The 26,484-nt window shown below is 43.4% G+C and overlaps 1 protein-coding gene across 5 annotated transcripts in view; it reads right to left on the reverse strand.

Moving 5' to 3' along the window:
* Window positions 1–443: 443 nt before the first annotated feature.
* The window catches only part of Rbsn (rabenosyn, RAB effector), a 30,349-nt gene continuing 4,308 nt past the window's right edge, over window positions 444–26,484 (reverse strand). For 2 of the 5 annotated variants that reach the window (XM_039107619.2, XM_006236908.5), the window contains 10 exons: window positions 22,154–22,294; window positions 17,791–17,891; window positions 16,903–16,948; window positions 16,642–16,803; window positions 13,950–14,191; window positions 12,415–12,485; window positions 9,118–9,204; window positions 8,307–8,409; window positions 6,420–6,524; window positions 444–5,688 (listed from right to left, as the gene is read on the reverse strand). In XM_039107619.2, coding sequence (XP_038963547.1) covers window positions 4,540–5,688; window positions 6,420–6,524; window positions 8,307–8,409; window positions 9,118–9,204; window positions 12,415–12,485; window positions 13,950–14,191; window positions 16,642–16,803; window positions 16,903–16,948; window positions 17,791–17,891; window positions 22,154–22,175 — 2,088 coding nt within the window. In that variant the 5' untranslated portion in view covers window positions 22,176–22,294 and the 3' untranslated portion in view covers window positions 444–4,539. The remainder of the gene's footprint in view (window positions 5,689–6,419; window positions 6,525–8,306; window positions 8,410–9,117; window positions 9,205–12,414; window positions 12,486–13,949; window positions 14,192–16,641; window positions 16,804–16,902; window positions 16,949–17,790; window positions 17,892–22,153; window positions 22,295–26,484) is intronic. The other 3 variants (XM_039107618.2, XM_063286076.1, NM_001107875.1) reach the window with 2 other exon arrangements.

Here is a 26,484-nt window from a genome sequence, read left to right on the forward strand (position 1 = left end):
TTTTGGCTGTGGTATGGCTCAGCCTTAGCATACACTTTTAATCCAAGCTCTCTGCTTCAATATTTTAAACAGGATTAAATACAGGATTAAATAAAGTCGACCTCAGATCAAGAGGAGCAGCAGCCAGTTGACAGGAAGTGAATAGAGGAGTCTTAAGAGAAATCCACAGACACTAAAAAGGGAATCAGGAGGATAGAAAGACGCAAAAGATAGAAGGGAAGGACATTCAGTTTAAGGAGGTTTTGAGACTGTGTGACAGAGGAGCACTCCTTCTGGGAGATAGGCTGAGGAGGAAGGTCAGCTGCATGCTTCCTCTGCCTCTCTGAGCCAGCAGGCTTTCACCCCAGCATCTGGCTCCCGAGATTTCATTGGTAAAATTGAATGGAATTTTGTTAAACAAACAACAGCGCACACAACACTCAAAGCAGTACCTGCCACCCAACTGTTCTTACACATTGTTTATTCATATTAGTCTCTGTAATGCATAACCTGCAGTTAAATTTACTGTCTGGTAATTCCGGCATGAGTCTAGTGTCACTTGCTTACCTTTTAGAATGCTTCTAACCATTTTGAGTCACTGGCTATGTGTGGAGTAGAAACTAAGGTGCTGAAGTCTCTAGTGTGAGGACTGTTTGCTGTAGGAATAGATATCAGAAGCTTGGAGTTCCTGGGTCCTCCTCTGCAGTCTCTTGCAGCTGTGATCCTCTTACTATCTATCCTGGAGCCCTAGGGGAATATAAGGTAAAGAGGGTTGGATTCTATGATCTTAGGCTGTCTCAAGCCATGACCTGAATATGTTTCTTAATTTCCTACTTCTCCCTCAGACAAAGAAGGCAGACAGAGAAGGCAAAAGGAAACTGGGTGGGGGCAATATGTTTGCCCAAATAAGTAGGTTTGGTGAAGTCTCTTCATTTGTAGAAGGCTTTACTACGATACTTTTGTTACAAAATTCTTCTGCCCCGGCTATAGGAGGAGCCTTCTCAGTGCTCACCATTAGAACCAACAAGGAACCGCCTTTGTAGGAAGCAGGCCCTCACTGTGCCTAGTGGACAGTCAGCCTCCAGGACTCGTCAAGGCTATGTGCCAGTCTTGGTCATGCAAACATGTGATTCCAGAAGCTCTGGAGACTGAAGCAGAAGGATCACAAGTTCAAGGCCCGCATGGGTTACACTGAATTCAAACTCAACCCTGTCTGAAGAATAAAAAGCTAGCAATATAACTCAGTAGTAGATCATATGCCTAGTATGTTCAAGGCCCTATCCTCAGTCACAGCCCAATAACAAAACCCAAAGTTACTCCTGCTTTTCCTACTAGTCATGGCTTCTGCTGTAGCTATCAGGTCTTGGCTTACTCTGAACTCACCACTGCAGGTGCTGGGAGGAAAGTGAGCCCTGCAAATCAGTTCCCTAATGACTCCAAGAAAGGTTATTGGTTTTTTATTCAAACCAGTTGCTGCTTGTAAGAAGACTGATAACTTCCAAGAAATATCACAACTAAAATCTAAAGTGCTAAACTAAAATTCTGAAGTGATTAAAGTTCTGCTAGACTTCTGAGGAGGCTGCAGGTTTTAAAGTCTAGTCACAGATGATACTGCACCCACAGGAAAAACCCAGTATCTTACACAAACAGTTTGGTGTCCCAAATCAAACAGACCTGGGCAGGGTCCCAGAAGTACAACTCTGCTTGTTAGAAAGATTCAATGATGACTTCCATCATAGTGAACTCCGACCCACCCCACCATAAGCACTGGATACAAGGCCCCTCCTCGGGCTCCAGGCCCAGATGAAGTCACTGTAGCAACCCAGCTAGCTGTACCCAACTTCTTTCCAGATTGCTCATGCTGTCTCTTTGGTCTATATAGTAGCTAAGCCCTTCCCTCTTCACCATTCCTGAGCCAACCCAAACCCACCTAGATAATGATGGCAAAGTGAGTTGTAAGTGTCCAACCTGTCCTCTGTCAAACAACATACCACGGGCCTGTTGGCAAAGCTGGAGCCAAGAATGAGAAACCCTGCCTAAAAGAAGGCAGACAGCTTTCCTAGGACTAATATCCAAGGTTGTCCTCTGGCCTCCATGTGCACATGCAAACACACACACACACACACACACACACACACACACACACACACTCACACACACTCACTACAAAAAGGCAGTGGAGGGACGTTTTAAGCACACACAAGCCCAGCCATGAACATGTTATTTTTTTTAATAAAAGCCTCACATAAATGATATTTTTTTAATAAAAGCCTCTGATACAAGGCCCCAGTGTAGTGCATGTGCGTCAATGACCATCTTGCTGACAGTCATCATGATTACCAGAACACCATGCTCCTCTAGTCTGACCTTGTCCAGAGGCCAATTCCACAATTTGAACTGCATGGCACTGCTATGCAACATGGCTCATGATGACTTAGAAAGATGTTTTAACATCTGACAACAAAGACATGATGTGTGGTAAGTGCAATGAGTGAGGCTCCAGTTCCTTAGTGTGTTAGAAGGGAACAAAGCAAGAAGCCCTTCCACTGTGAACAGGACCTACACCTAAGGGATCTGCCAATACCTTATCAAGGATGTGCTCCTTCACTGCTGAGGTGGAGCTTGGGACCTTGGGAATCATGAAATATTCACCCAAGGTAAGAAGCTGGCACTGTGGTTCACTCACAGGCCAAACACCCTCTGCAAACCAACTGACTTGTAGGAATTCTGGGAAGTGATACAGCCAATGGGTAGACATGTCTCTCTTGTTATGTCTCTGACTTTCAGAATATGATCAAAGAGGAATTCAATAAGAAACTCAGTAAAACCTCTGGAATCTGAGTTCACTTGGTTTAAAATTCAATCGGGATTTAAGAAATGGCTGTTGAAAAGCATCTGTTTTCCCCATGCTCTGTTAGACTGCTATCTAGAGTGAGTTCCAGAAAGGAGTACATTTAATGAGTCACTAGCTAATTAAGAAAGCCATTCTTATAAGAAAAGCAATGTCTGCAGTTGAACCACCCTGAACACCTGATCTGTGTCAGGAAAAGTAATGGTGAAAACCAGTATTCAGCTTCATCCTTATTTTAGAGCTGCCTCCTTTTCCATCACACAGAAGCAGATGAAGCAGGGTGATGTGCTGGGCATGCCTGGGGACTAGGCTTTAGAAAGAGGGGAAGCCTGCCCCAGGTAACATACGATGCCAGGCTGCTTACCTTCCAGAACCCCAAAGGGTTCTTACCCTTCCTCTCCAAGTGGGCTTTCTATCCAGCCAAAGCCCCAACAGGTACTATGAATTGGGATTAAAGCTGCCAAAATAGAGATCTTTGCACCCACATGGTATTCTTACCACCAAGACAGATCTTCACCAGAATGTGAGAGAAGAATTTGAGCTTGCACACCAGTAGCGAACAAAAGGCACGGCCCAGAGCTAGCTAAAGGGAAAGTGACTAGTAGACAGTTATTGTCCATTAACTAAAGAAATGACCCAGAGCTGAGCACACCAAGGATCTTACAAGGTCATCTGTCAACTGACCTGTTCCTGTAAACCAAAGTACTAAGCTACATAACTTCCCTTTCTGTCTTCTATCAAGAGTTCAAGTACTTCAGAGCTGTGGAATGATCTCAGGCTATGCCTCAAATATTTCTGTCTTTCAGTACTCGAAGTAGTAAAATAACATCTTACCAGTTTCCAGAATGAACCACATGGAAGAAGGCTGACGTGAGGGCCTTGGAAGTTACTAGAATTTATCTCCTGACTCAGAAGTGTTCCATCACCTACTAATATTCCACAGAAACTAACCAGTCACAATTCCCAAGTCACAGGCCCTTGAATGTGACCTATATAGTGGTCGTTCTATCAAACCCCAGGGGCTGACAACTGCACAAGTAGAAAGTTCTCCCAAACCATAACATCCACCAAGAAGTTGATCACTACTGTCTCATAGTCAAGCTCACACTGACACCACCACCCCACCACCCTCACACTTGGGAACTTTACTTCCTTTAACTGGGAGGGGGCAACACTGGCAACATTCCTGCCATCTGTAAAAAGAGGCACTGGTGCCCACTGGGTTTAGACTCTGCCTTCACACAGCATCTCCCTAAGTGTCCAAGAGATAGTCCAAGCAGGGAGGTGCTGAAAGGAAGCAACCAAGTCAGGACAGACTCCTGCTGAGCCCCTGCCTATCTTGGCTAGTGGAAGGGGTCTGTTAAGGGCTTCCCTATAATACTGCATAATGACCAAGAACAGTCAGCAGAAAATGGACAAAGAGGTACCCAGGAGCCATTTCTACCTTGGCCCAGCTCTGTATCTCAATAAATAAAATCATAAAGTCCCCTGAAAAGGGAACACTTCATTAAAAGAAATACAGAAAAACCAGCAAATAATGCCGATTTTTTTCCTGTTCTTGTTCAACTATAGTGGAAATGTCTCAAAGTGCACAGCAAGAGACTACTATTTCCAACCCCCACCTGTGTGCGTTTCAGGCGCCTGCCCATCTCCTCCTCCCACTTGATATCATGCTACCAAAGACTCTGCCCAGTTCCTGCCCACTGCTGTCAGTTAGGGGCCCCCTTCTGCTTAGCCAGGGTGCACTTCAGCTCCCGGAGGTTCTCCGTCAGAACCTCAACCTCATCCATTCGACCACACTGCTTGGCATCGAAGATGTAAGCCTTGATGTTGTCAATTTGCTGCAGGAGCAGCTCCTCCTCAATGTGTTCCTCAGCCTCCATGCCACTATCACTGTCTACCTCAAAGGGGTTGGTGCATGGACACTCTTCAAAAGGGTTTCCAGGGGCGGCTGGACTGGCAGACCTGGGATGGTCATCCTCATCAAAGGGGTTGGGTGCTGGACTGTCTGGGTCAGTGAAGGGATTCCCTGCCCCCAACTCTGCCACCTCCTCTTCCTCAGCATCTTCCTCAAAAGGATTGTATTCTTTGGTGACAGCAGCTGGAGGGCCCAGGAAAGCCTCTACAGCAGCAGGGCTGACAGCACCCTCTATAGGGCTGGAGAGGTCTTCTTCATCAAACGGGTTGAGAGAGGTCTTACTACTTGGCTGTGATATGGTGCTCTGAAGGAGTAATTCTTGGCTAAGGGCTGGGGACCCAGACCACACATGGATGGGTGCTAGAGCTGAGCCAGGTGAAAGGATATCAGGAGCTGTGCTGCTCTGAACTGGGGAGGAGTCCTCATCTAAGGAATAGGCAAGATCAGTGTGAGGCCCTCGGATGGGCTCCAACTGGAAGGGTAAAACTTCTCGGAGTTCTAGAACACGAGTCCGTGTTTGCAGAGATGCTGCCAGGAACTGCTCTTCTTCTCGTTCCAGCTCCCGCTGGCGGAGCATCTGTAACTGCTCCCGCTGTAGCTCCTCCTCCTCAGCCTGCCTCCGGGACAGTTCGATGGCCTTCTCAGTCTGCTGCTGGTCATACTCATCTTGCAGCTGCCGCAGGTTCTCTTGAAGTGTGCGCACCTCATCTGTGCGGCCTGCAGCCTTGGCCTGCCTGATGAACGATGTAATGTTATAGATCTGCTGAAGGAGAGGGTCGGGGTCTTCACTCTGTACCTGACCTTCTGACAGTGGGAGCCAGCCCTCAGCCTTTCGCAAGGGGGCAGGTATGCCTTGAAGAGACCTCATGTCCCCATTGGCTGTATGAGATGCCAAACCACTCTGCCTTTCCTCAAGCTTCCGTCGGGACTCCAGAGCAGCCTGCAGAGACATCACACATCACCAGGGTCACCATGGTCACCAAGACAGCAGCCTTCCCTGTCTGCTACCCTCTATGGTCTCAGCAATACTAAGATAATTCAACTGCTCAAACAAAGACAAGCTTAGATTTCAACAATAAAGCAATGTGAGTTAAAAAGATTCTTTCCCTCTTAGTTTCATCAACTGTATACTTTCCTTAAACTTCCAAAGACTGACACCCTTATCTCCATCAAGGTTAGAATTTCAGACAATACTAAAATAAACACACTGCTTTATGTTTTCATTTTGGGTTTTGTAGTACTGGGGCTAGAACCCAGGGTGCTTTAAGCATGCTAAATAAGTATTCTATTCCTGAAGTATAAAACAGCACCCTCATTTTCTTTAAAAGATATAGCCTCACTATGTAGCACAAACTGGTCCAGAACTTAAAACCTTCTTGTCTCAGCTTCTTGAGGTCCGGGATACAGGCATGCACTACTGCACCTCTATTGTCTAACAGTATGTATTCCTGGACTGGCCTGCAAGCCTAACAGAGGGAAAACTGCCATCCCTGTAGTGGTCTAGACAGGAGAGCATCAACAGAAATACTAAATAAAACTAGGACTCAGTGGGAAAACAACTGTTTTCTAAGGCCATACAGAAGCCAGCTTGAAATGGAGAGACTTAGCAGCCAAGGGGTAGGGTATGAGAGCAGGGAAGTCGAAGCCGCTAGGTGCCTGAGCCCCATGCACCTGTCGCTCCATGGTCCTCTTCTGCTCCAGGTCCTGCTTCCTTTTCTTTTTTAGTTCTTCAAACTGTTCTTTGGTTGGCAGTGACATCAAACCCAATAACTTTTCCTGTAGGAGAGTAATAAACAATTTAGACAAGTGTTTTTGGGAAGATGGGGAGAAAAATTGGACCTTAAGGCTTATACACTTAGGGCAAGCCACTCCAACCACTGACAGGAAGGACATGCCTGCTAACTGGAAGTCACCTTTCAAATTGACCTGCCTTTTCCTTATGAGATGGTTGCACCAGATCTGAAGATGTCCCCAGGCCGGTGCCAGCTTCTTTCTGAGGCTGTGCGCTGAGCCCATCCGCCCACATCTACCTAGACCCCAGCAGTCCCTGGTACCCCTTTTCTTTATTTACCGCCCCTAGATCTCTCCCTATTTCATATTCTCTAACATACCACATGTTTTATAATTTGTTGCTATGTATTCACATTCTACTAAAAGAAAGACCCCTCCTGGAGAGAGGACTGAGGCCAAAAAGTCATGAAACTTCAAGAAATTGACAGGACTCAAAAAACTAATGAAAATTCTAAAATTTCTGGCCTTCCTAAGATGCTTTGAGCAAGAAACAACTGCCAGGTGAGGAGTCACCTTATAGTGACTTGCAACCAAGTCATCCTGGGACTCTAATAATGCAGAAGATATTAGAGGTAGAGAAATGCAACTCAGATCTAGTCACATATGTTAAACCTGCTGTTCTTGAATCATTAGCCAATGGCCCAGAAAGATTCCCTGATGAGAAAATATCACTTATCATAGTAGCAAAATTAGAAGCCATCAATTCCCCAACTAAAATGAAATAGTTCAATAAAGAAAACCAGACAGAGCCACAGTAGCATTCCACAGCCAAAACAAGCATAGGAGAGGCAGTGATGGAACCGAGACAGAGTTGCAGGAGTGTCTGTGAGGGCTGACCTTTCTTGTCCACCTGAGTGGATTTAGAATCAAAACACACCTCTAGGTATGTCCATAGGGTCTTTCCAGAAAACTCTGAGGTGGAAAGACCCCCTTTGGTGTGGGTGGGTCCAAGCTAGGCTGCCAGACTGAATAAAAAGGAGAAAGCAAGCTGAGCACCAGCGCTCACCTCTCTCTGCTTCGTAACTGCATACACAACATAACCAGCTGTCTCAAGCTCCTGCCACCATGACCCCATCAAGGCAGACTTCAAACTGACTCAAACAGTCTTCCTTATGTTTATCAAGTATTTAATCATAGCAATGAGAAAACTAAACAATGAACTATAAATATTGCATATAAAAATATAAAGAAAAATAAATTAAGAAAGAAAACACACCAGAATGAAGAACAACTGTATTGGAGACAAAGGACTAAAAGCTGTTTTAAGCACAAGACCTGTGCCTGTAGAAATGGCTCAGGGTTGACAAGGACCTGAATTCCATTCCCAGCTTCCATATTAGGTGGCTCACAACATCTGTGACTCCAGATTCAGGGGATCCAATGCCCTCTGTGGATTCTGGAGCACATGAAGTCACATGTGCTTCAACTTACATACAGAACACATACATACAATATAAAGGAAAATCTAAAAATAAAGAACACTAGGCTTCCCCAACACACACACACACACACACACACATACACACACGCTGGGAAGTAGGAGTCAGCGGGAATGCAACAGGATGAGAGTGGGTAATGGGGGTGAATATGGCTACAAGAACTGTATGCATGTATGAAGTTGTCAAAAATGTCTAAAAAGTGTCTTTACTTTTACCTAAGTTTTAACTTTTTCTCCAAATGTGGAATTCATAATTTTAAGAAATAAAAAGTGTATCAAAAGAAAACAAGCAAGCTAAACACACTTATGTCACCCCAGCATGGCTTTACCTGCACAAATAGTGTAGCTGAGTATCTGATCATTCTCTGTAGCCGAAGAGTGTTTGGATGTGGTGAAGGGTCTTGGTTCAAGCCCAAGGTTAAGATCTTCTTACTATATTGGAACAAATGCATCAGTGTAGTGGGTGCTGCCAGCTTCAGAAACAGTGACGTCTCTGGAGTTGCCAGGCTTTTGTACCATGAGGGTGTGGACAACACAGAAGAAACTGAAATATCCCGATAGCAAACCCATTCCTTTCCTTCTGGCTACTCTGGCTACATAGCACAGAAAAATGGTCACAGAAGAGGCCATATGGGAAAGCCTAGTTTCCCAGGTGAGCACAGGGTGTGGCAGCTAAAAACCCATACTTTCATGCCTTGCTAACACTGATGTTCAAGACTTCAGTCATGCAAACAATCTGAGTTTCTATCAAAGATCCTCTTCTATGAAATGGAGGTGCTAATCCTGACCTGTCCCATTAAGAGAGGCACATGGGTAGTTCAGCATACAGCAGCTAGCTCCTATTTCTTTATTACTAATAATCATCAGAAATCTTTTTCTTTGGTCCCTTGTGTGCTAGGGACAGAACCCAGGCCCGCATACATGCTAGGAAAGTATTCTATCTTTTACCTAAGCTCTCCAAACCTTTAACCAGAAGCTACAGAACAATAGTAAATAGCAAAGCAGGCCCCTTTCCTCCTCCAGTGTTCTCGCTTTCACCAATGAGTAGATAAGCCCAAATCTACTTCCCATCACCGTCTCATCAATACATCACCTCTTTCCCATCAGCCAGCAGTAGAAATTTGACGTAGCAAACTTTACCTTAAAGCATCTATTAGCTCGTACACTTTCTGCACTTCCACTCGAAGGTCGTTGGCGTGCTCCAGACTGTAGGTCGTCTCCCCAGCACTAAGGAGAAATCATAAATGTCTGACCTAAGTTTCACGGTAATAACTTGGGAGCACGGTGTTTAAGGTCTCAGAGACAGGTGGTTAATTCTAAGGCATTTTAGACTCATGGAGACAGTGCAGTAATCAAGTAGATGTCATTTTATTATGCAGACCTCAGGGACACTGCCTGGGTCTCTGAGAACCACTTCTTTTAGTTTTTAAGATTTATTTACTAATTTTAGTTATGTGTATGGGTGTGGGTACATATGCCTTTGGAAGCAAAAAGTGTCAGATCTCCTAGAGCTGGAGTTACAGGAGTTTGAGTTTATGAGCCACCTGGCATAGGTGATGGGAACCTAACTCAGAAGCAGCAGCAGTACATGTTTTTAACTGCGGAGCCACATCTTCAGCCCCCAAACACCAGCTCTTAGGTTCATCAACAGAAGAAATGCAGCTGAGTTCACTCTGACTCACTTTTCCTGAGCAATCTCTCATAGTATCTCATAGGTTGTATAAAGTGACTTAGTAAATGAGCCAATGAAAATATACAAGAGCTGGAAGTAGCTCGGCTTTACTCTCAGCTACTGCTTAAGAAGAGTAACTACGCAGTGGACAGGAATGCTGAGCCCCATCAACTACTCAACACCCGACCTCACACACAACTGCCCCACACGCTGCCCCCTCCCACACTCTGCCTCATACGCACAACTCTTCTCTCTCTCTCTCTCTCTCTCTCTCTCTCTCTCTCTCTCTCTCTCACACACACACACACACACACACACACACACACACAAACTGTCCCACACTCTGCCTCACACACACACAACTGCTCCATACAGGAGAAAAGAACCTAGACTCCAAGCCCAGCAGAATGGGATTAATTGCCCAGGGTGGAGAAGGGATATCAGAAAAGACAGATGCAGCTTCCCATCTTATGGCATTACAATTATTCGTTTGGAAGCTTGTTACCCAAGCTTGTCAGACTGCTGCTAAATCAAGTCCATCTTTATGGCTTTTCTTTACCATGTTCTTGGTGATGAACTTTTGGACCATGAGAACAGCTCAGGAGCTTTCTCGGCTCTGACCAGCTGTGATCAGTCTCATCACCACTACCATTACCAAACTTCCTGTGTATAAGAACAATTCTGGCTTAAAAAAAAAAAATAGGGAATTCAATACAGTGGCTACATCATCTTTCAACCACAAGATTTACAAAAATAGGAGATTAGAAATAAGAAGGCAGGCTCTCGTAGCCAGGTGGTGGTGGTGCATACCTTTAATCCTAGAACTCAGGAGAAAGAGGCAAGCTGATCTCTAAGTTCAAGGCCTGCCTGTTCTACAGAGCAAGTTCCAGGTCAGCCAGGGCTATACAGAGAAACCCTGTCTTAAAGAAAAGAAGAAAGAAAAAGGGGGAGGGGGGAGAGGGGGGAGGGGAAGGAGGCTTTGTCTGGTTTGGATTGGATTTTGTTTTTCTTTTGAAGTAGAACTTTGCTACGCTGAACTCAGCTCCAGGGATCTTGTCTCCAGTCTCTTAGGTAGTTGGGATAAAGGCTTTGTACTAGTGCCTCATAGAAAAATCAAAAGAGTTATCTGTGGCCTGAAATCACTTTCACAGTCTCCATCTCATCAATTTTACTCCCTCAGAGCACTGTCCTGGCTGGAGTTAGCCTGTTCAATTATTGCTCCCTTGATGATGGTCCTTGAGATACACATTGTCTCTGTTCGTGGCCTGTCACAGAACAGAAAGAGAACGGTGTGTGGCACAGAACTAATACTCACAGAGCATCTGCTCAGTGGATAAATGAACGGATGCGAAACCCAGGAAAGCTAGTCTCTGGAGGAGCAATGGAAGTTAACCATTTGGAAATGTGCTCAGGATGGGCTGTCCCCACCAGCCAGGGAATGTGGAGAGGCGACACTAGCCATGCACGCATGAGCCTGCATACATCATACATACATGCACCATGCATACTCAGTAAATACACAAGAAATAAGTGGTGGCCACAAGTGTTAGCCAGGGGTGGAGAAACGAAATTATAAAATGCCAGAGGGAAGAAATACCCACACAGTTCTTTGAAACATAATTTTCCAGTCTCTCAAAAAATTAAACGCAGAGTTACCAGAAAATCTAGCATAAGTTATACTCCTAAATACACACATGAACATGTATATGTACACACACAAACAATTAAGAAAGGTGTACATGTCAGGCATGTAGTTATATGTCTGCAGTCCTAGTACTTGGAGGTGAAGACAGGAAGATCAGAAGTTCAGAAGGTGACCAGCCTGAACTACATGAAAACTTATCTCAAAAACAGATAGAAAAATTAAAGTGTGTTGTCCAAAAGAGTTAAAAGCAGGGGGGACCTAAATAAACATCAATTGGCAAATGAATAAACAAAGTTCATAATTAACTCTATAACATCTTAATTCAAGGACAGTAGCCTTGTACAGGCTACAACATAGGTGAGTGTTGAAAACACTGACACACATAAAAGCATCCAGACACAAAAGTAACTATGACCCCATGACATCAAGTATCACGTACCAACAAGTGAGGACAGGTCAGTGATGGCTAGGAAGATGGAAAACTGCTTACGGTCTGAGGTTACTTGCCGAAGTGATAAAGACATTTGGAATTAAGATGGTAGTGACAACTGCACAACCTTGTGACGACACTGTCATGAACATCCTCAACTATTCAATAAAAAGCATATGAGCCACATCTTAATTTTAGAAAAGAAACTCAAGACAGGTTGTATCTGTCCAGTGGCTCTGTGTGCCCACCTGGGCTCAAAAGGAAATGCCTATTGTAATCAATTACAATACATGAAGATGCACTGTGACAAGCTGGGCAGAAGCTGAGCTACCCTCCCTCATCTGTTTCCAAGTATTCCATGGAGCCACAGCACTTCTGGTCTGAGGCCCTTGCCAAATCCACTAAATCAGAATGGATCTAACACCTGAACATGGTCACCTGAACATGGTCAGTGTCTTTACAAACATGTGACAATAACATGTGTCCACTGATGTACAAATGTGAAAACTCAGCATTAAGATTCTATTTTCTTGGCAGAGCATGTGCTAAGCAAGGCTCCATTCCATTCTTAGCACCAAAGAGGGAAAAAAAGTAAAAAGATACCTCCATTGTCAGCTAGTGAAGAATCAGCCTCACCAGCCAGATCATATTCACCACTGATTCAGAAAAAAACAGCGAAGAGTAGCTTACTTTAATGATGCTGCCATCCTGATGTATTCAGGAGCTTTCTGATCAACTTTCTCCATGCAAAGTCGAAGTTTCTAAGAACAAAACGAAGAGATGAGTGCTGCACTGGAGACAGAAACTGTGACCTAGAAGCCACCCTACATCATAATATAAAAGGCCAATTTTAAAACACTGGGGTTTGGTTTTGTTAGTTCCCTTATGAATTGACCTATTTTCTAAGCATAAAATTTTGCAGGAAGGAAAGAACATACGGTGAACCTTTTGACCAAATGTTTCTGAGAGGCAGCCTGTCAGAGTACAGTGTGTCTAGACAGGGAAGAGGAATCAGCCACTGTGCTCTCTGCCAGGTGATGCCAGCCAACGGTACCAGCACATGGCACTGCCAGGGCTCTCTTCAAAAAGTAGGTAAGTATACATAATGGCTAGTTACAAAAAAGAGATACCAGGTCACAAACACCATGCAGAGTAGAAGAAAGCTGCTCCTGCAACTCAGAACTAGTGTGATACCACCTCTGGCAGTGATAATATAAATAGGGTGGAACAAAAGCAGCCGTGGTAATCTGAAGAGACATTTGGTAGCCATTCAGTCAATGCTCACTGAGAAAACACATTCTACCTTGATTAAGGGTTTTGCTCAAGTAGCTTCCTCCGCCCAGGCTGATGCCCTGTTCCCAGTATCCTCCACTTTCCCATTCTTCTCCTAGACTAGTTCTCCTCAGCCCACAGTGGCATGTCACCTGGTCATTGGGAGACTGACCTCGTCTCATTATGAGGTTTTTTTCTTTTTTTCTCCTTTTGTTTTTTATTTGTTTTCGTTTGTTTTAGATAGGGTCTTTCTATGTAGCCCTGGCTAGCCTAGGAGGTGGTACGTAAACCAGGCTATCATCAAGCTCCAGAGCTTTACCTGCCTCTGCCTCCTAAGTGCTGAGATTACACGGGCATAATACCATGCCCAACCCACACGCTCTTTGCATACATTATTTCTTCTTGTATGCCAACTGATTTTTAGAAATGTACTGGAAATGGAACCTACAGCAAGAGGTCTACCACAGAGCTACAACCTTATTCTCAGCATGCCTCCACTTAGGTGCTCTGGGATCACTGGAGGCAATGAAGACTAAGGCATCTGACACTCAGAGGAGATGCTCGGCTGATAGGCAAAAAGCATACAAGCCCTGAAAATACATATAAGCTCAAGCTGATAAAGACTGGAACTCCCAAGTGAGTTTCCCAGGACCCTGGCAGCCCATGATTTGCTACACCTTCAGCTTCTGTCTTCTCCACAGAACCTGGCCATGCACAGGACAACTGCTCTTCCTACTTGTCTTGGGCCTCCTTCAAGTGGGTAAGGGAAGGTAGGGAAATAAGTTTGTTACTACACACCCAGGATGACTCTATGATTCACCTAGGGCCCTAATTGGGAAATCATACCATGGCCCTTGGGCAGGAAATGAGTCAAGGAACACCGTCCCAGAGGATTCTCTAGAATCTACAGGCAGGCATACAGCAAATAGCCAAATCTGTCTGGCATGTGTCACCTCGTAGAGCTTCACGATGTCAGGCGTGTGCTCCTTCTCATCCATCTGCTGCTCTCTCTTGAGCAGCGTGTCCTTGCAGTGCGTGCAGCAGCGGATGCGCTCATCATCCTTCTCGTCCAGGACTGAGCTGACACTGCTCATGCTACTGATGCTGCCTCGGCGGGAGCCATGGACACTGTTAGGTGACTGGCTGGGGCTGGTGTGGGTGCTCAGGGAGTCCTTGCTGGCACTGGTGAGCTTATCTACAAACCACAACAGACAGGTAGCAGTGACCCCTCAGCAGCCACTTATCCCACACCTGCGACTGTAGCACTCAGGCCACAAATGTGACTTGGGAAATAGGGAGAGCAGGCTTCACCTCTGGACAAAAAGAACCTACTCTGGCATCAGGGGTGAGACTCTGGTGGAAAAGAATGCATTGCCAAGCGATCACATCCAAACAGCTTGTGGTAACCTGTCTTTGGGCTCAGAAGCCTGATCTTAACCTGGTCATCTCAGACTTATACCACATTCCATTTGCCCCATTTCTCCAAATGATTCACATTGTCCAGACACTTTCCTTTGCAGCCCTCTTACCAGTCCCTAACACTCAGCTCTCACTCTCCATTCTCTAGGATCCCTTCCCTGGCTCCCACAAGCCAAGATCTGCCCTTTACATCGCCTCCCATTAACCATTTGGGGCAATTCCTTTTTCTCCTGTCCAACACCTGTATGTACAGAGCTGCCCTGGAATCTGCAACTGTTGGGTAGGAACTGTGTCTTACACTCATGGCCTTAACATAGCCATCAATGCCACCTAACAGACTGCCCGGGTAATAAGCCCAAGAGCAGAAAGTGAACGGTGTTCTGAAAGGAAGTAGGTAGGTCTCAGGGAGAAAGGAAACTATCAAGGTAAAGGAGGCAGACACAGGAACTAGGCAGAGAAAAAGTGAGTTTTGGCCCATGTTGTCTACAGGCCTTACAGCCAAGTGTGTACAAATAATAGAACTCTTTGGTGTTCTAATCTGTACTAAGAATGGAACCCAGACTCCTGACCATGCTAGGCAGGTGCTCTTTTACTGGGCTGCACCATAGCCTTCCATCAGCTGTGTGCAAGCAGCTGATTCACAAAGTACTGCAGTGTCTCACCCCCTGCACTTTACAGCCTTGTTCTTCCAGGTCTCACCCACGTCCTGCACACTTCCCATTGCAAGTCTCTCTCCTTACCTACTCAGTTCCGCTACACTGAGTGCCAGGATTCCTTGATGCTCTTTACCCTACATAGGGTACCACCCTTCCCCACCTCCTGTACAACCATTCTCTTTCAGACATCACTTGCACCCTACACATCCATGCTTGCTTTCACTGGAGCCTCCGTGGTATTTAGCACTTTCTATATGACACTAGTCTTTCTGAATGACTCTGCGATTTATAAGGACAGGGACAGGCACTCTGCTTATTTTCCAAAACTTCTTCTAAAAACCTCCCCTGCACTTCTAGGCAAAGGTGTCAAAGAGCTGCACTACCTCTCCTTTATGAAGCAATTGTGTGAGTCTCTATCTCCCCTGCTAGATCCTGAGTTCCTTGAGGAAACGCAATGCCTTGTAGATTAGTAAAGTTCAAATAACACTTGTAAGCCAATCTAGCTTCCACCTGTTTTTGCATAGCTCTTAAACTAAGTATTCACTTTATGCTTAACTTTCCTTTTGAGTCAGGATCATCTCACTCTGTAGCCCAGGCTCAAACTTAATGATAGTTTTTCAGCCTCAGCTTCACACGTACTGAGATTACAGGCAGGAGCCACTAACCCTGGCTTGTTTTATATTTGCTTGTTTGGTTTTACTTTGAGACCAACCAAGCTTCACTATGTAGCCCCGGTTACTGTTAGCCATGCTGGGACTTTCTGATTCTGCCTCCCAAGTGTGCACCCATCCAGATGGTTTTTTTAAAGAAGTTACTCCTTTTCTTTTTCTTTTTCTTTTTTTTTTAATTTTTAAATTAAGAAGAATGGGAAGAGACCGTGTGTGCCTTACAAAGTCTAAAATAGTTACTACCTGATCCTTCATTTAAAAAAAATCTCAGGGCCAAATGGTGGTGGTGTACACCTTTAATCCCAGCACTTGGGAAGCAGAGACAGGTGAATCTCTGAGCTTGAGGCCAGTCTAGTCTACAGATCGAGTCCAGGTCAAGGCGACACAGAGAAATCTTGTCTCAAAAAACAAAAACAAAAACAAAAACAAACAAACAAAAATCTCAGTGCTGGGGCTGGGGATTTAGCTCAGTGGTAGAGCGCTTACCTAGGAAGCGCAAGGCCCTGGGTTCGGTCCCCAGCTCCGAAAAAAGAACCAAAAAAAAAAAAAAAAAAAAATCTCAGTGCTAGATACATAGATCATCAATTAAGAGTGCTCTTGCAGAGGACCCAGGTTCAGTTCCCAGAACCCACAGAGTAGCTGACAACCATCTGTAGCTCCAGTTCCAGGAGACCCAACAGCCTTTTCTGAAAAAAAGAAAAGTGCTCCCCAGCCTGTTTCAGGCTACTATATATAGCCGTGGGCTTCGGCACAGTGTTTAGGTCTTAGTGAGCCTAATGAACTCACTAAGTAGATGAGAGAGATTCTGTGGTCCACTCACTTTACAAGTGGTCCCAAGGGTCTAAGCACACCCACTAGTCCCAGAAGAGATCAGGGCCCAAAGCCACAGCCACATCACCTACTTGCCAAGGGCAGGCCAATGAGCTCCATACACTTCTTGCACATGATAGACCCACAGAGGCGGCAGTGGTGACGGCGGTTCCGGATGCTGAACTTATTCCCACAGTCTGGACAGAATGGAACATCCTGGTCATTGACCCAAGGCACCACAGACTTTTCTATTGCTTTGGAAGAACAAACCAAAAAAAGCAGCTCAGCATTCTGAAGTTGTTTTCAGGGAGAAAGCCAAAAAGAAATGATCGTGAGCAGAGGTCTAAACTTACCTCTAATCTTTGAGGTCTCAGTATTTGTTCTGTCAAATGCGGTAAGCTAAACAAGAAAACACAACGCCAAATGGAGTTAATAAGTTAAAGGACACTCTCTACATTTTTTTGCCACTCACATTCAGCAGGAAATGTATGCTCAAACTTCTTAAGGCTCACTAGCCAGCCCCAATCCTGTTATCCAAATCATTTCACTTGGGACATGTTAGTTTCCTATCCAGAAGGAATCTCGGTACCTACAGCTCACTTCCAACCTCTTGTCAGTTACCAGTTTCTCCAATAAACATGGTCATGGTGGGGTATGGGAGCTACTGAAAGCAATGGGTGAACTCCTGACTTTCCAGTCTTCCTGGAAAATTAGACTGGCCACATATTTCTGTCCACAAAGTCTACATAAAGAGCATTCCTGGTCTGGGACTTAGTTGGTGGCAGAGTGCTTGCTGGGGCACCACAAAAGTGAAAAAGAGGACTATACCTACCAATGCCCCACAATCCAGATGCACATCAAGTGTATCTAGGGTCAGAGTGTAAGCCAATCGTGCAAACATACTCTAGCACTACAGGATAAGAAAGGCTACACTAGATGACCCCACAACACACACTAGCCCTAGCCACAACTCAATACACAGAGCTGTTATCAGATGACATTACACACTGTGCCCACTGAGTGACTCCCCGGGACAACTCCAGAAGATGTACCGCAGCAAGTGGGAGTGATAGGCATAAAAGGGGAGCTGGGCACTTAGTAAGTCTTTCAGCGTGATCAATTCACTTCAGGGAGACCAGCTAGGCCAGCTGTCTTCAATGTCCTCTGCAGTTCTCTCAGAGTCAGATACTCATCACTTACATAACACATATGTACTTACAAAATAAAACTACAAAACTTACCTTTTCCAACCTGATTATTAATTTATTGACTTCAATAACATAGTGGTCAATCCTTGCAGCACGATGTTTTTTAAAATCAGAAAGATGGCTTCTCATAGCACCTAAAGAGGAAGAGAAGTGGTAAGTTAACGATTCTGATAGAGCCTCTCTAGATCCTCAATGAATTTTAAAAGCATGTAAAAAACAAAACAAAACAGAAACAGAAAAAGCAGGATTTTAGAACCCTACCAAAATTTAATAACTAGAAAGAAGATGAAAGGAATTTCATTACGATGTTAACCCTAGCTCTTGGAGACCCAAAGTACAACATGAGAAACCTCAAAGCATAGCAGGTAAGCTCTTATTAGAGTTAGCCTGAGCTCAAATTTTAAATATGCTACACACTGTGTCACTTTAGATAAGTTGCTTGACTAGTTTTGTGACTTAACACAATGTAGCTTTTTATCAAAATAAAAACAATCCCTTTTCAAAAGCAGAGGGTAGGGGATGGGTGGTAGCGGTTCACATCTTTAGTCCCAGGGAGAGGGAGGCAGAGGCAGGCAGATCTGAGTTTGATGGCAGCCTGATCTACATAATGAATTCCAGAACAGCCAGGACTACACAGAAAAATTTTGAGAAACCAAAATAATTAATAATAGTGATAATAATAACAACAATAAGCCCTTCTCAAAATGGGGTGGGGGACCAGTAAGTGGTAATGTATGCCCTTAGTTCAGTTAAATGGATACTTTCCTCAGTTTAGCATCTAAGACCTAGCAGAAATGTTCCCAATACAAATGGAACCAAGTAGTATCTGACCTCAGTGTATCTGAAGCATCTGGGGATACAAAGCCAGATAGATATGGAATGGCTAAATGAAGGTAATTAAAACATACATTACCTCACTCATTTTTTTGTAGCAAGAACACTTCACTCCTACTCACCTGGCAACTTAAGTACAATATCTCTTCACTGTGGTTACCGTGCTGTACCATAGCTATACTGTACTTGTTTGAAGCCTCTTTGGACCATCTCCACACTGTACTCTTACTCATCCATGTCTGTCTTTCCTAATCATGCACTGGAATCTAAATTTTAGTCTAGAAATCCTAGGGATAATTATAAATAACTTCTAAAATTTCCAATTGATCATCCACCATTTGCACTTCTTTCCATTGTTTAATTGGGCAGGTTAATCAGAAAACCACACTAGCAATTAGGACTGTGGCAATTAGAAAATAAGCCATCACAAAGTATTAAAATTCACTTGTCAGAAATTTCTCCTTTATGCTTCTAATCAGCTTTCACATGTGATTTATAATTGCTGATATACATCTGCAGTAGAAGTAGACCTCTGAATCCTGGCCAGAGTAACTCCATTTTGCAGTAAGCCACTGTGCATCTGACTGCTGCAGAATAGGCCATCCTTCCTTGGCTAGACACTGCTTGCTGAGACCAGCAGAATCCCAATTGGAACAAGGACAGGTACACATAAGCATGGTACTTTATCAGTTCTGTCTGCGCCTTATGTCGCCTGAACCTACAGCCGCCACCACTTCACCCCTAGACAGTGCTCTGAATCCAGCTCTGCAGAAACTTGCTATAGACTAAAGACAGATAAAACAGAGCTGGGAACTGGAAAGAGGGTCCAGGAGTTGAGAACACACAGTGCTTTTGCAGGACCCCAGTTCAGCTCCCAGCACCTGTAACTTCTGATGCCTTCTTCTGGACCCCACAGGAAACGGCATACATATGTGCACACACTCGCACACACAATTTAAACACTAAATAATCTTTAAACATTAAAAGTAAAACAGTATCTTGGTGGACAGGGGGTTGGGGCTTTTTGGTGATGCAGCTTCAAGTCACCCATGTTCCTGTAAATAACCCCCAATAAACTCATTTATCTCACCAAACTGGACTGGAGGGAACTTTCTTTGCTCTGTCTGCACCCTCCTTATTTGAAGTGAACAGATATTTCTTTTATATGTCCCAGAAAATCATGTAACAATAGTATTTATAAAGCTATTTTCTACAGTGATAAAAATATTTTTGCATACTCACAGAGAAGCCACTGACCACAGAGGGATACTGCTCAACTGAAGTGTGTATAGATTTTGTTTGATTCATTAATGAAATTTCAATAGCTACATATGGCTACTGAACTGGATAGAACAGTTCTAAGATTAAATACCACCTTCCCCAGTGGTATTAATAAAGATGCAATCAGTGACCCTGGTCAGTGTGTGTGTGTGTGTGTGTGTGTGTGTGTGTGTGTGTGTGTGTGTGTGTGTGTCTATGTGTCTGTGTGTGTGCATGCCATGTGTGTGCTCAGTTAGAGTAAGCTATCTCACAAGGGTTCTGAATACAAAAGTAAAGAACTCTGAAAGAAGCATTACTTATCCATTCTGTGGATAGAAAGTACTTTATTGGGCTAGGTATGTACTCCAGTATCAGAGTACATACTCAGCATGGATGAGGCACACAGATGCTCAATAAGTATTGAATGAACTAATAAATGAATTAATAAATTTTCTTACCAGGCTGCTGACTGAGATTCAATCCCAGCAAACAAAATTAGTGATTTTTACCATTCCACAGCTAAGTAATAAGTAAGATGAGACACTTTAGTTCAGCACATGACGTATTTTGGTTGACAGCTTTACTGACAGGTAATCTCCTAAACATATAATTTTAAGGCCAAGTAATCCTGCCAGGCATGATGGTGCATGGTTTTAACCCCAGCATTTGAAGAGGCATCGTCAGGCAGATCTCTGAGTTCAAGTCTGGTCTACAAAGAGAGTTCTTAGACAATCAGGACTACATAATAAGTTCCAGTCTCAACTTAAAAAAAAAAAAGTGCCATTCTAAGTATATTAATTCAATGGTTTGAGTTTTGTGGGGGGATGGGGGGAAAGTTGTTTAGTATGTTCACAAAATTGAATAACCGAAAGAAATGTCAGACCATTTTTATCAGTTTGAAAGTAGAGAAGAAGCTAGGCATAGTGGTATGCACTTTAATCCCAGCACTCAGGAGGCAGAGGCAGGCAAATCTCTACGTTCTAAGCCAGCCTGATCTATATCATGAGTTCCAGGACAGCCAGGACTACATATAGTGAGACCCCATCTCAAAAAAAGAATAGAGCTGGGAACGAACCTCTTGCACAGCGCTTGCCCGGCCCTCAGGTTCTACTCCCAGCTCTTGCAGTTTAAAAAGGAACTAACGAGGACAAGTTATAACTGTGCGCATGAGGAAAGTAAGCTGTACAGTGCCCTCACTTGTCAGATAACCTGAAAGGAGACAGATCTGTCAGTGGGGTCTACGGCTAGGCTGACACAAGAAAGCCCCAGAATGATGGCCCTGCTGCTGTAGTTTGGCCACTATTTGATCCTCAGAAGGTTCCTAGAGACACACACACTCAAAGGAAGGCACGCATACAAAGCATTTAGCACAGTGCTTAATTAAGAGATCTCAATTCGTTCCCTTCCACTTTCTCTCCTTAGCAGGACTTAAGGCCAGTAAGATGCCTATCCCTGAGGGTTTACTGATTGATGCTTTCTCAGTCAGCTCCTAGAACAATACCTAACCCAGTCAAAGTAGGAGGGTGACCTGTTGAGAAGAAAGGGTTCAGTGGGAGAGGGAGAGGATCAGAGAGGATGACAGATGAGGGTGTAATGACTAATCTTGGCTGTCAACTTTACAGTATCTGAATCAACTAAAATCCAAGCTGCCAAGGACTCCTATGAGGAATTTTCTTAATTAGATTATTTAAAACAAAAAGATCTGTCCTAAATCTGGGCCACATCTTCTGGTGGCAGCCCACATAAAAGGCTATGGAAGAAGGAACTTTGCTTTTTAGTCTGTTTGTCCTCAATCTCAATGGCAAATTCGCCCATTCTGTCGCTGCAGAATCCAAATTCTTCAGGACTGCAGCACAGACTGAAGCCCAGCAGCTCTCTAGGAATCCATCAGTTTGTGACTACAGAGACTAACAACTACAAGATTCTCAGCCTCTCCGTCTTGAGATAGCCAGTTTTGAACTACTAGAAACATATTCTATATTCTATCTGTTCCTTTAGAGAAGCCGGACTAATACAGGGAAAATATAATCAATGTGTGTGTGTGTGTGTGTGTGTGTGTGTGTGTGTGAGAGAGAGAGAGAGAGAGAGAGAGAGAGAGAGAGAGAGAGAGAAAGAGAGAAAGAGAGAAAATAAAATTTTAAAATTGAAAGAGAGAGAGAAATAAAATTTTAAAATTGAAAGAGAGAGAAATAAAATTTTAAAATTGAAAGAGAAATAAAATTTTAAAATTGAAAAAAAAAAAAAAGACCTAAAACAGGGTAGATATCTCATAAGCACTGAATGAATTAATAAATGTTCTTACCAAGCTCTTGAGGTTCCCACATGTAAGGATCAACCCCTCCATAGCTGAATGATTCGTATCCTTGGGTCCCTGGCTCCACACGATCATCTCCTTCTCGTTTCAACAACTTGTTCTTTGCTTTCCTAGCCTTCTGAACAAGATCTTGAAAAAAAATAAAACAAATACCACAAATAAGCCCAAGATTATATAAAAGAAATAAATGCACAAGAATATTCAGATCTCAAGAGAAATACAGCAGTAAGTAAAGACCTTCTTACCAACCCCACAGAAGTCAGGACCAGCAGAATGCTATTCATGTTTCCAACATACAGGCTAAGTACCTGCTTACTGCCAAGTTTAATAGTCCATCTAAACATAAAGAGCCAAATCGGGGTTGGGGATTTAGCTCAGTGGTAGAGCTCTTGCCTAGCAAGCGCAAGGCCCTGGGTTCGGTACCCAGCTCAAAAAAAAAAAAAAAAAAAAAAAAAAAAAAAAAAATTAAGAGCCAAATCAAATTCAATGAGGGAACCAGGATGGTAGATTTTTGTTTGTTTTCAGACAGGGTCTGTCTATGTAGCCCTAACTATCCTGGATGACACTACACTTACCTTGAACTAGCAGACATTCACCTAAACTAAACTAGTTCTCCCACCCAAAACTAAAGGTGTGTACTACCATGCCTAACACAGTCTTCACTTTGTAAACACGACTAAACTATCCTAAACAAAAAGGGCAGTCCGCACTATTTAACCACTTTGGACAATAAAGGGACTGTCTGCTGAGTAGATGTAGTCTTTCCAAAGGAGCCCAGTTAACCCACCCATGCATCTTTGAAAATAAAACAGAAGCTACAGTCAATTTTCAACCATCTTTTCTTCTGGCTACTGTAAAAGGGCTTAAATACTGCTGGACCAGGGTTGGCTCAAACCCACAGACACTTTCAGAAATAGTGAGTTGATCTTGTCTACTTAAAACTGACTCCAAGGGGTTGGGGATTTAGCTCAGTGGTAGAGCGCTTGCCTAGCAAGCATAAGGCCCTAGGTTCGGTCCCCAGCTCCGGGAAAAAACAAAAAAAAACAAAAACAAAAAAAAACAAAAAACTGACTCCAAGAGGCAAGTGAGATAGCTCAATAGATAAAAAAGTACTTGCCACCAAACTTAAAGACCTGTGTTTGACCACCAGCACCCAAATGATAAGAAAGAACTTACTCCAGGAAACTATCCTTTGACCTCCACAGATGTACCATGGCATATGCCCCAACCAACACAAAATAGATGAATAAATGTAATTTTAAAAACTGCCTTCGAAACCTGATACCTGTATGCAATATTTTGGTATTCCATTTTTTTGTTATAAATATGAATGCTATTAAGGCCTACATAAAATATTAAGGTCTAGATAGAATGTTAAGGCCTGTTATCTGTCTAGTGCTGTTACTAACATTATAAGGAAACTTTCTCATATATTGCTTCTGTTACTAGGAAACTTTCTCATGTCCAAGTTGATTATGTATTCTATTATGCTCTGTACCCTTGGAAACCAATCATGATAAAATCAGTAAAACTGCTTTGTATAGTTACCCACAACAAGTTTGGACCTGAACTCCACCCAGCAGCACTTCCTGAACCTGTGTATAAGCTTTTATGGTATTTGCTTTTATAAACTCCCCCTGGGATGGACCCTAACATAAGAGAGACACCTGTACCACTATAAGAAACTATTTGGAAAAGACTTCCATTTTAAGTAGAGGTCAAGTGAACTTTAAGTTCCCAAGACTTCCCTGGGAACTGACATACTACTTGGCAGAAAGAAAAATGTATGTGGGTAACTGACATCCTGGTTAGCAAGTTAAGACATGAATGTTAGACAAGTCCCATCTTGGTTGACAAGTTCAGACAAGGCAAGTCTTCTACCATAGTTGAATCCTCCAACCAATGGGAGCGGGGTAAGTGCACAGCGAAGGCATGGTCTATAAAGAAGTCCCCATCCCTAAATCCTGACTGGTGAAATAACTTGTCACAGATGTTTGTAAATTTCAGGCTTATTAAAAAGCCCTACAGGATCTTGACTTATGGTCACAGTCAGCTGCCAAGTCTGACCTGTGGCCCTGATCCATCAGTCTGGGGTGTGGCATTCATTAAGTCATACCTCTTTGACTGAGCTTGGTGTTTGAGTGGCTTGTGCAGCGATTCCCAAACGCCTGTGAGTATGATGGCACACACCTCTAGTTTCAGCACTCAGAAAAAAAGAGACAAGCAGATCTCTGTAGGTTCAAGAACATACTGATCTAAACAGTGAGTTTAGGCCAGCCAGAGCTACACGGAGAGACCATAGTTCAAAATAAATTAAATAAATAGCATAAAAATTTGAAGGATCAACAGACCAAATGGAGAGATGAATTGGTTTTAAAGGGGCTTTCAAAAAACTTTTACGTCAATCTTTCCTACTTTCTCTCTCACTTCCTCTTGAAACAGGGTCTTCCTATATAGTCTAGGCCGGCTTCTAACCTGCAGCTATGTTACCACTGTCTCTCCAGCACTAGGACTACTAAAGCACAAAAACTACAAGCTAAGAATTCTACCCAAGCAGGACATGTAAGACATACCTGTAATCCAAGAATCTGTAAGTGGAGGCAGGTGGATCAGTACCAGGACATCCTCCACTAAGTTAGAGGGATACTATAAGAAACTCTGTCTGACAAACAAAACAGAGAATGGGGTCTTCCAGGAGGCTCAGCAGGTAATGCTTATAGCCATTACCTGGCTGCCCGAGTTTAACCTCCAGGACCTCCGTGGTGTAAGAGAGAACCAACTATCACAAGCTGTACTCTGATCTCCACACACTGCCATAGTAGGTGTATCTACATCAGATACTAAATAAATAAATGTAATAAAAAAAAGTTTGAACCAGAAACATTAAAAAAAACTTAACTAACAAATTACTATTTGCAGTAAAGAAATATGGGTTCTTCTAAGTTAGAAACAAAAGGAATAAAAACAAGATTTTTTTCCTTTTGGGTGGAAGCCAAAGTCTGGCAATCGCTCTATGAGCCCTGCCCAACTCTGCAGAAGGCTCATCCTGGAAGACCTTCATGAGTCTCTTTCTAAGAAGCATTTACATGCTATGTATATTTCCTAGATTCACATCGCTAACATTCCTTAAACAGTCATACATTTTCCTTCTTTTAAGAAGGTTCCTGGGCTGGAGAGATGGCTCTACAATGGTTACGAGCACTCACTGCTCTTCCAAAGGTCCCAAGCTCAATTCTCAGCACCCACACAGCAGCTGATAACTGTCTGTGGCTGTCTGCAGGTGTGCAGATGTACATGCAGAAAAGTACCCATATCTACATGAATACATAAATAAATAAATCTTCTTTAAAAAGGAGGAAGAAGAGGAAGAAGAGAAAGAAGAAGTAGAGGAAAAGGAAGAAGAGGAGGGTTTCCTGTAAGAGGCTGGAAAAATGGCTTAATAGTTAAGAGCACTTTCTACCCTTCAGAGGACCTGAGTTCAATTCACAGCATCCACAACTGTCTGCAACTCCAGTTCTAAGACATTCAATACTTTCTTCTGGCCTCTATGGGCATCAGGTATACAAGCACTACATAGACATACAGGCAAAAATACCCATATCCATAAAATAAAAATAATAATTTAAAAAGTAAAAGGTTACTATAGAAGTCTGAGGACATCTCTAACCTTTCTACAAGCTGGCCTAACCAGGCTTCTGAGTAGCATGTGTATGACTGAGGTCAGCAATGCCAGGATAGGAAACTCTTTGAAAACCCTTTGGCTGTTCACAGGAAGCTTAGATAATCTGATTTGGGGTTTTCTCCTCCACACCCCTGCAACCTTCTGGAAATTGCAATGTATGCTGTGATCAGAATAGAGGGATTTCCACCATAAGTAATCCTCTGTAGAAAAAGCTGCACTGAACCTCCAGGTGTCAGAACATATGGGTAGGTTCCATGCTTATTTCTGCCAACTGCTGTGTGACTTTGGAAACAATACTAGACACTTCTGAGCCACACTCTTCTATAAAATGACACTAAGCAGGCTCCAGGAGGGTTCCTGGGAGACTCAAGTGACATGACATTGCACATGAAAGAAACTGCCAACATTACAAAGCACCACCCTTTCCTGTACTCCCCTTAGCAGTTCCTGGTTCTGCTTCAGTGCCTGCGGTCAGGAGTTTCTGGACAATCACAGCTCTGAGAACTCTAAAAACATCTGACTTCATCATGTCTTTGGATGAAAGTTGCAACTAATGTTCGTTGATATTCTCAGCATTTTTTCTTTTTTGTTTGTTTGTTTTTTGTTTGTTTGTTTGTTTGTTTTTAAAGACAGGGTT

Source organism: Rattus norvegicus, chromosome 4 (genome assembly GCF_036323735.1).
Source record: "Rattus norvegicus strain BN/NHsdMcwi chromosome 4, GRCr8, whole genome shotgun sequence".
NCBI classification, from domain to species: domain Eukaryota; kingdom Metazoa; phylum Chordata; class Mammalia; order Rodentia; family Muridae; genus Rattus; species Rattus norvegicus.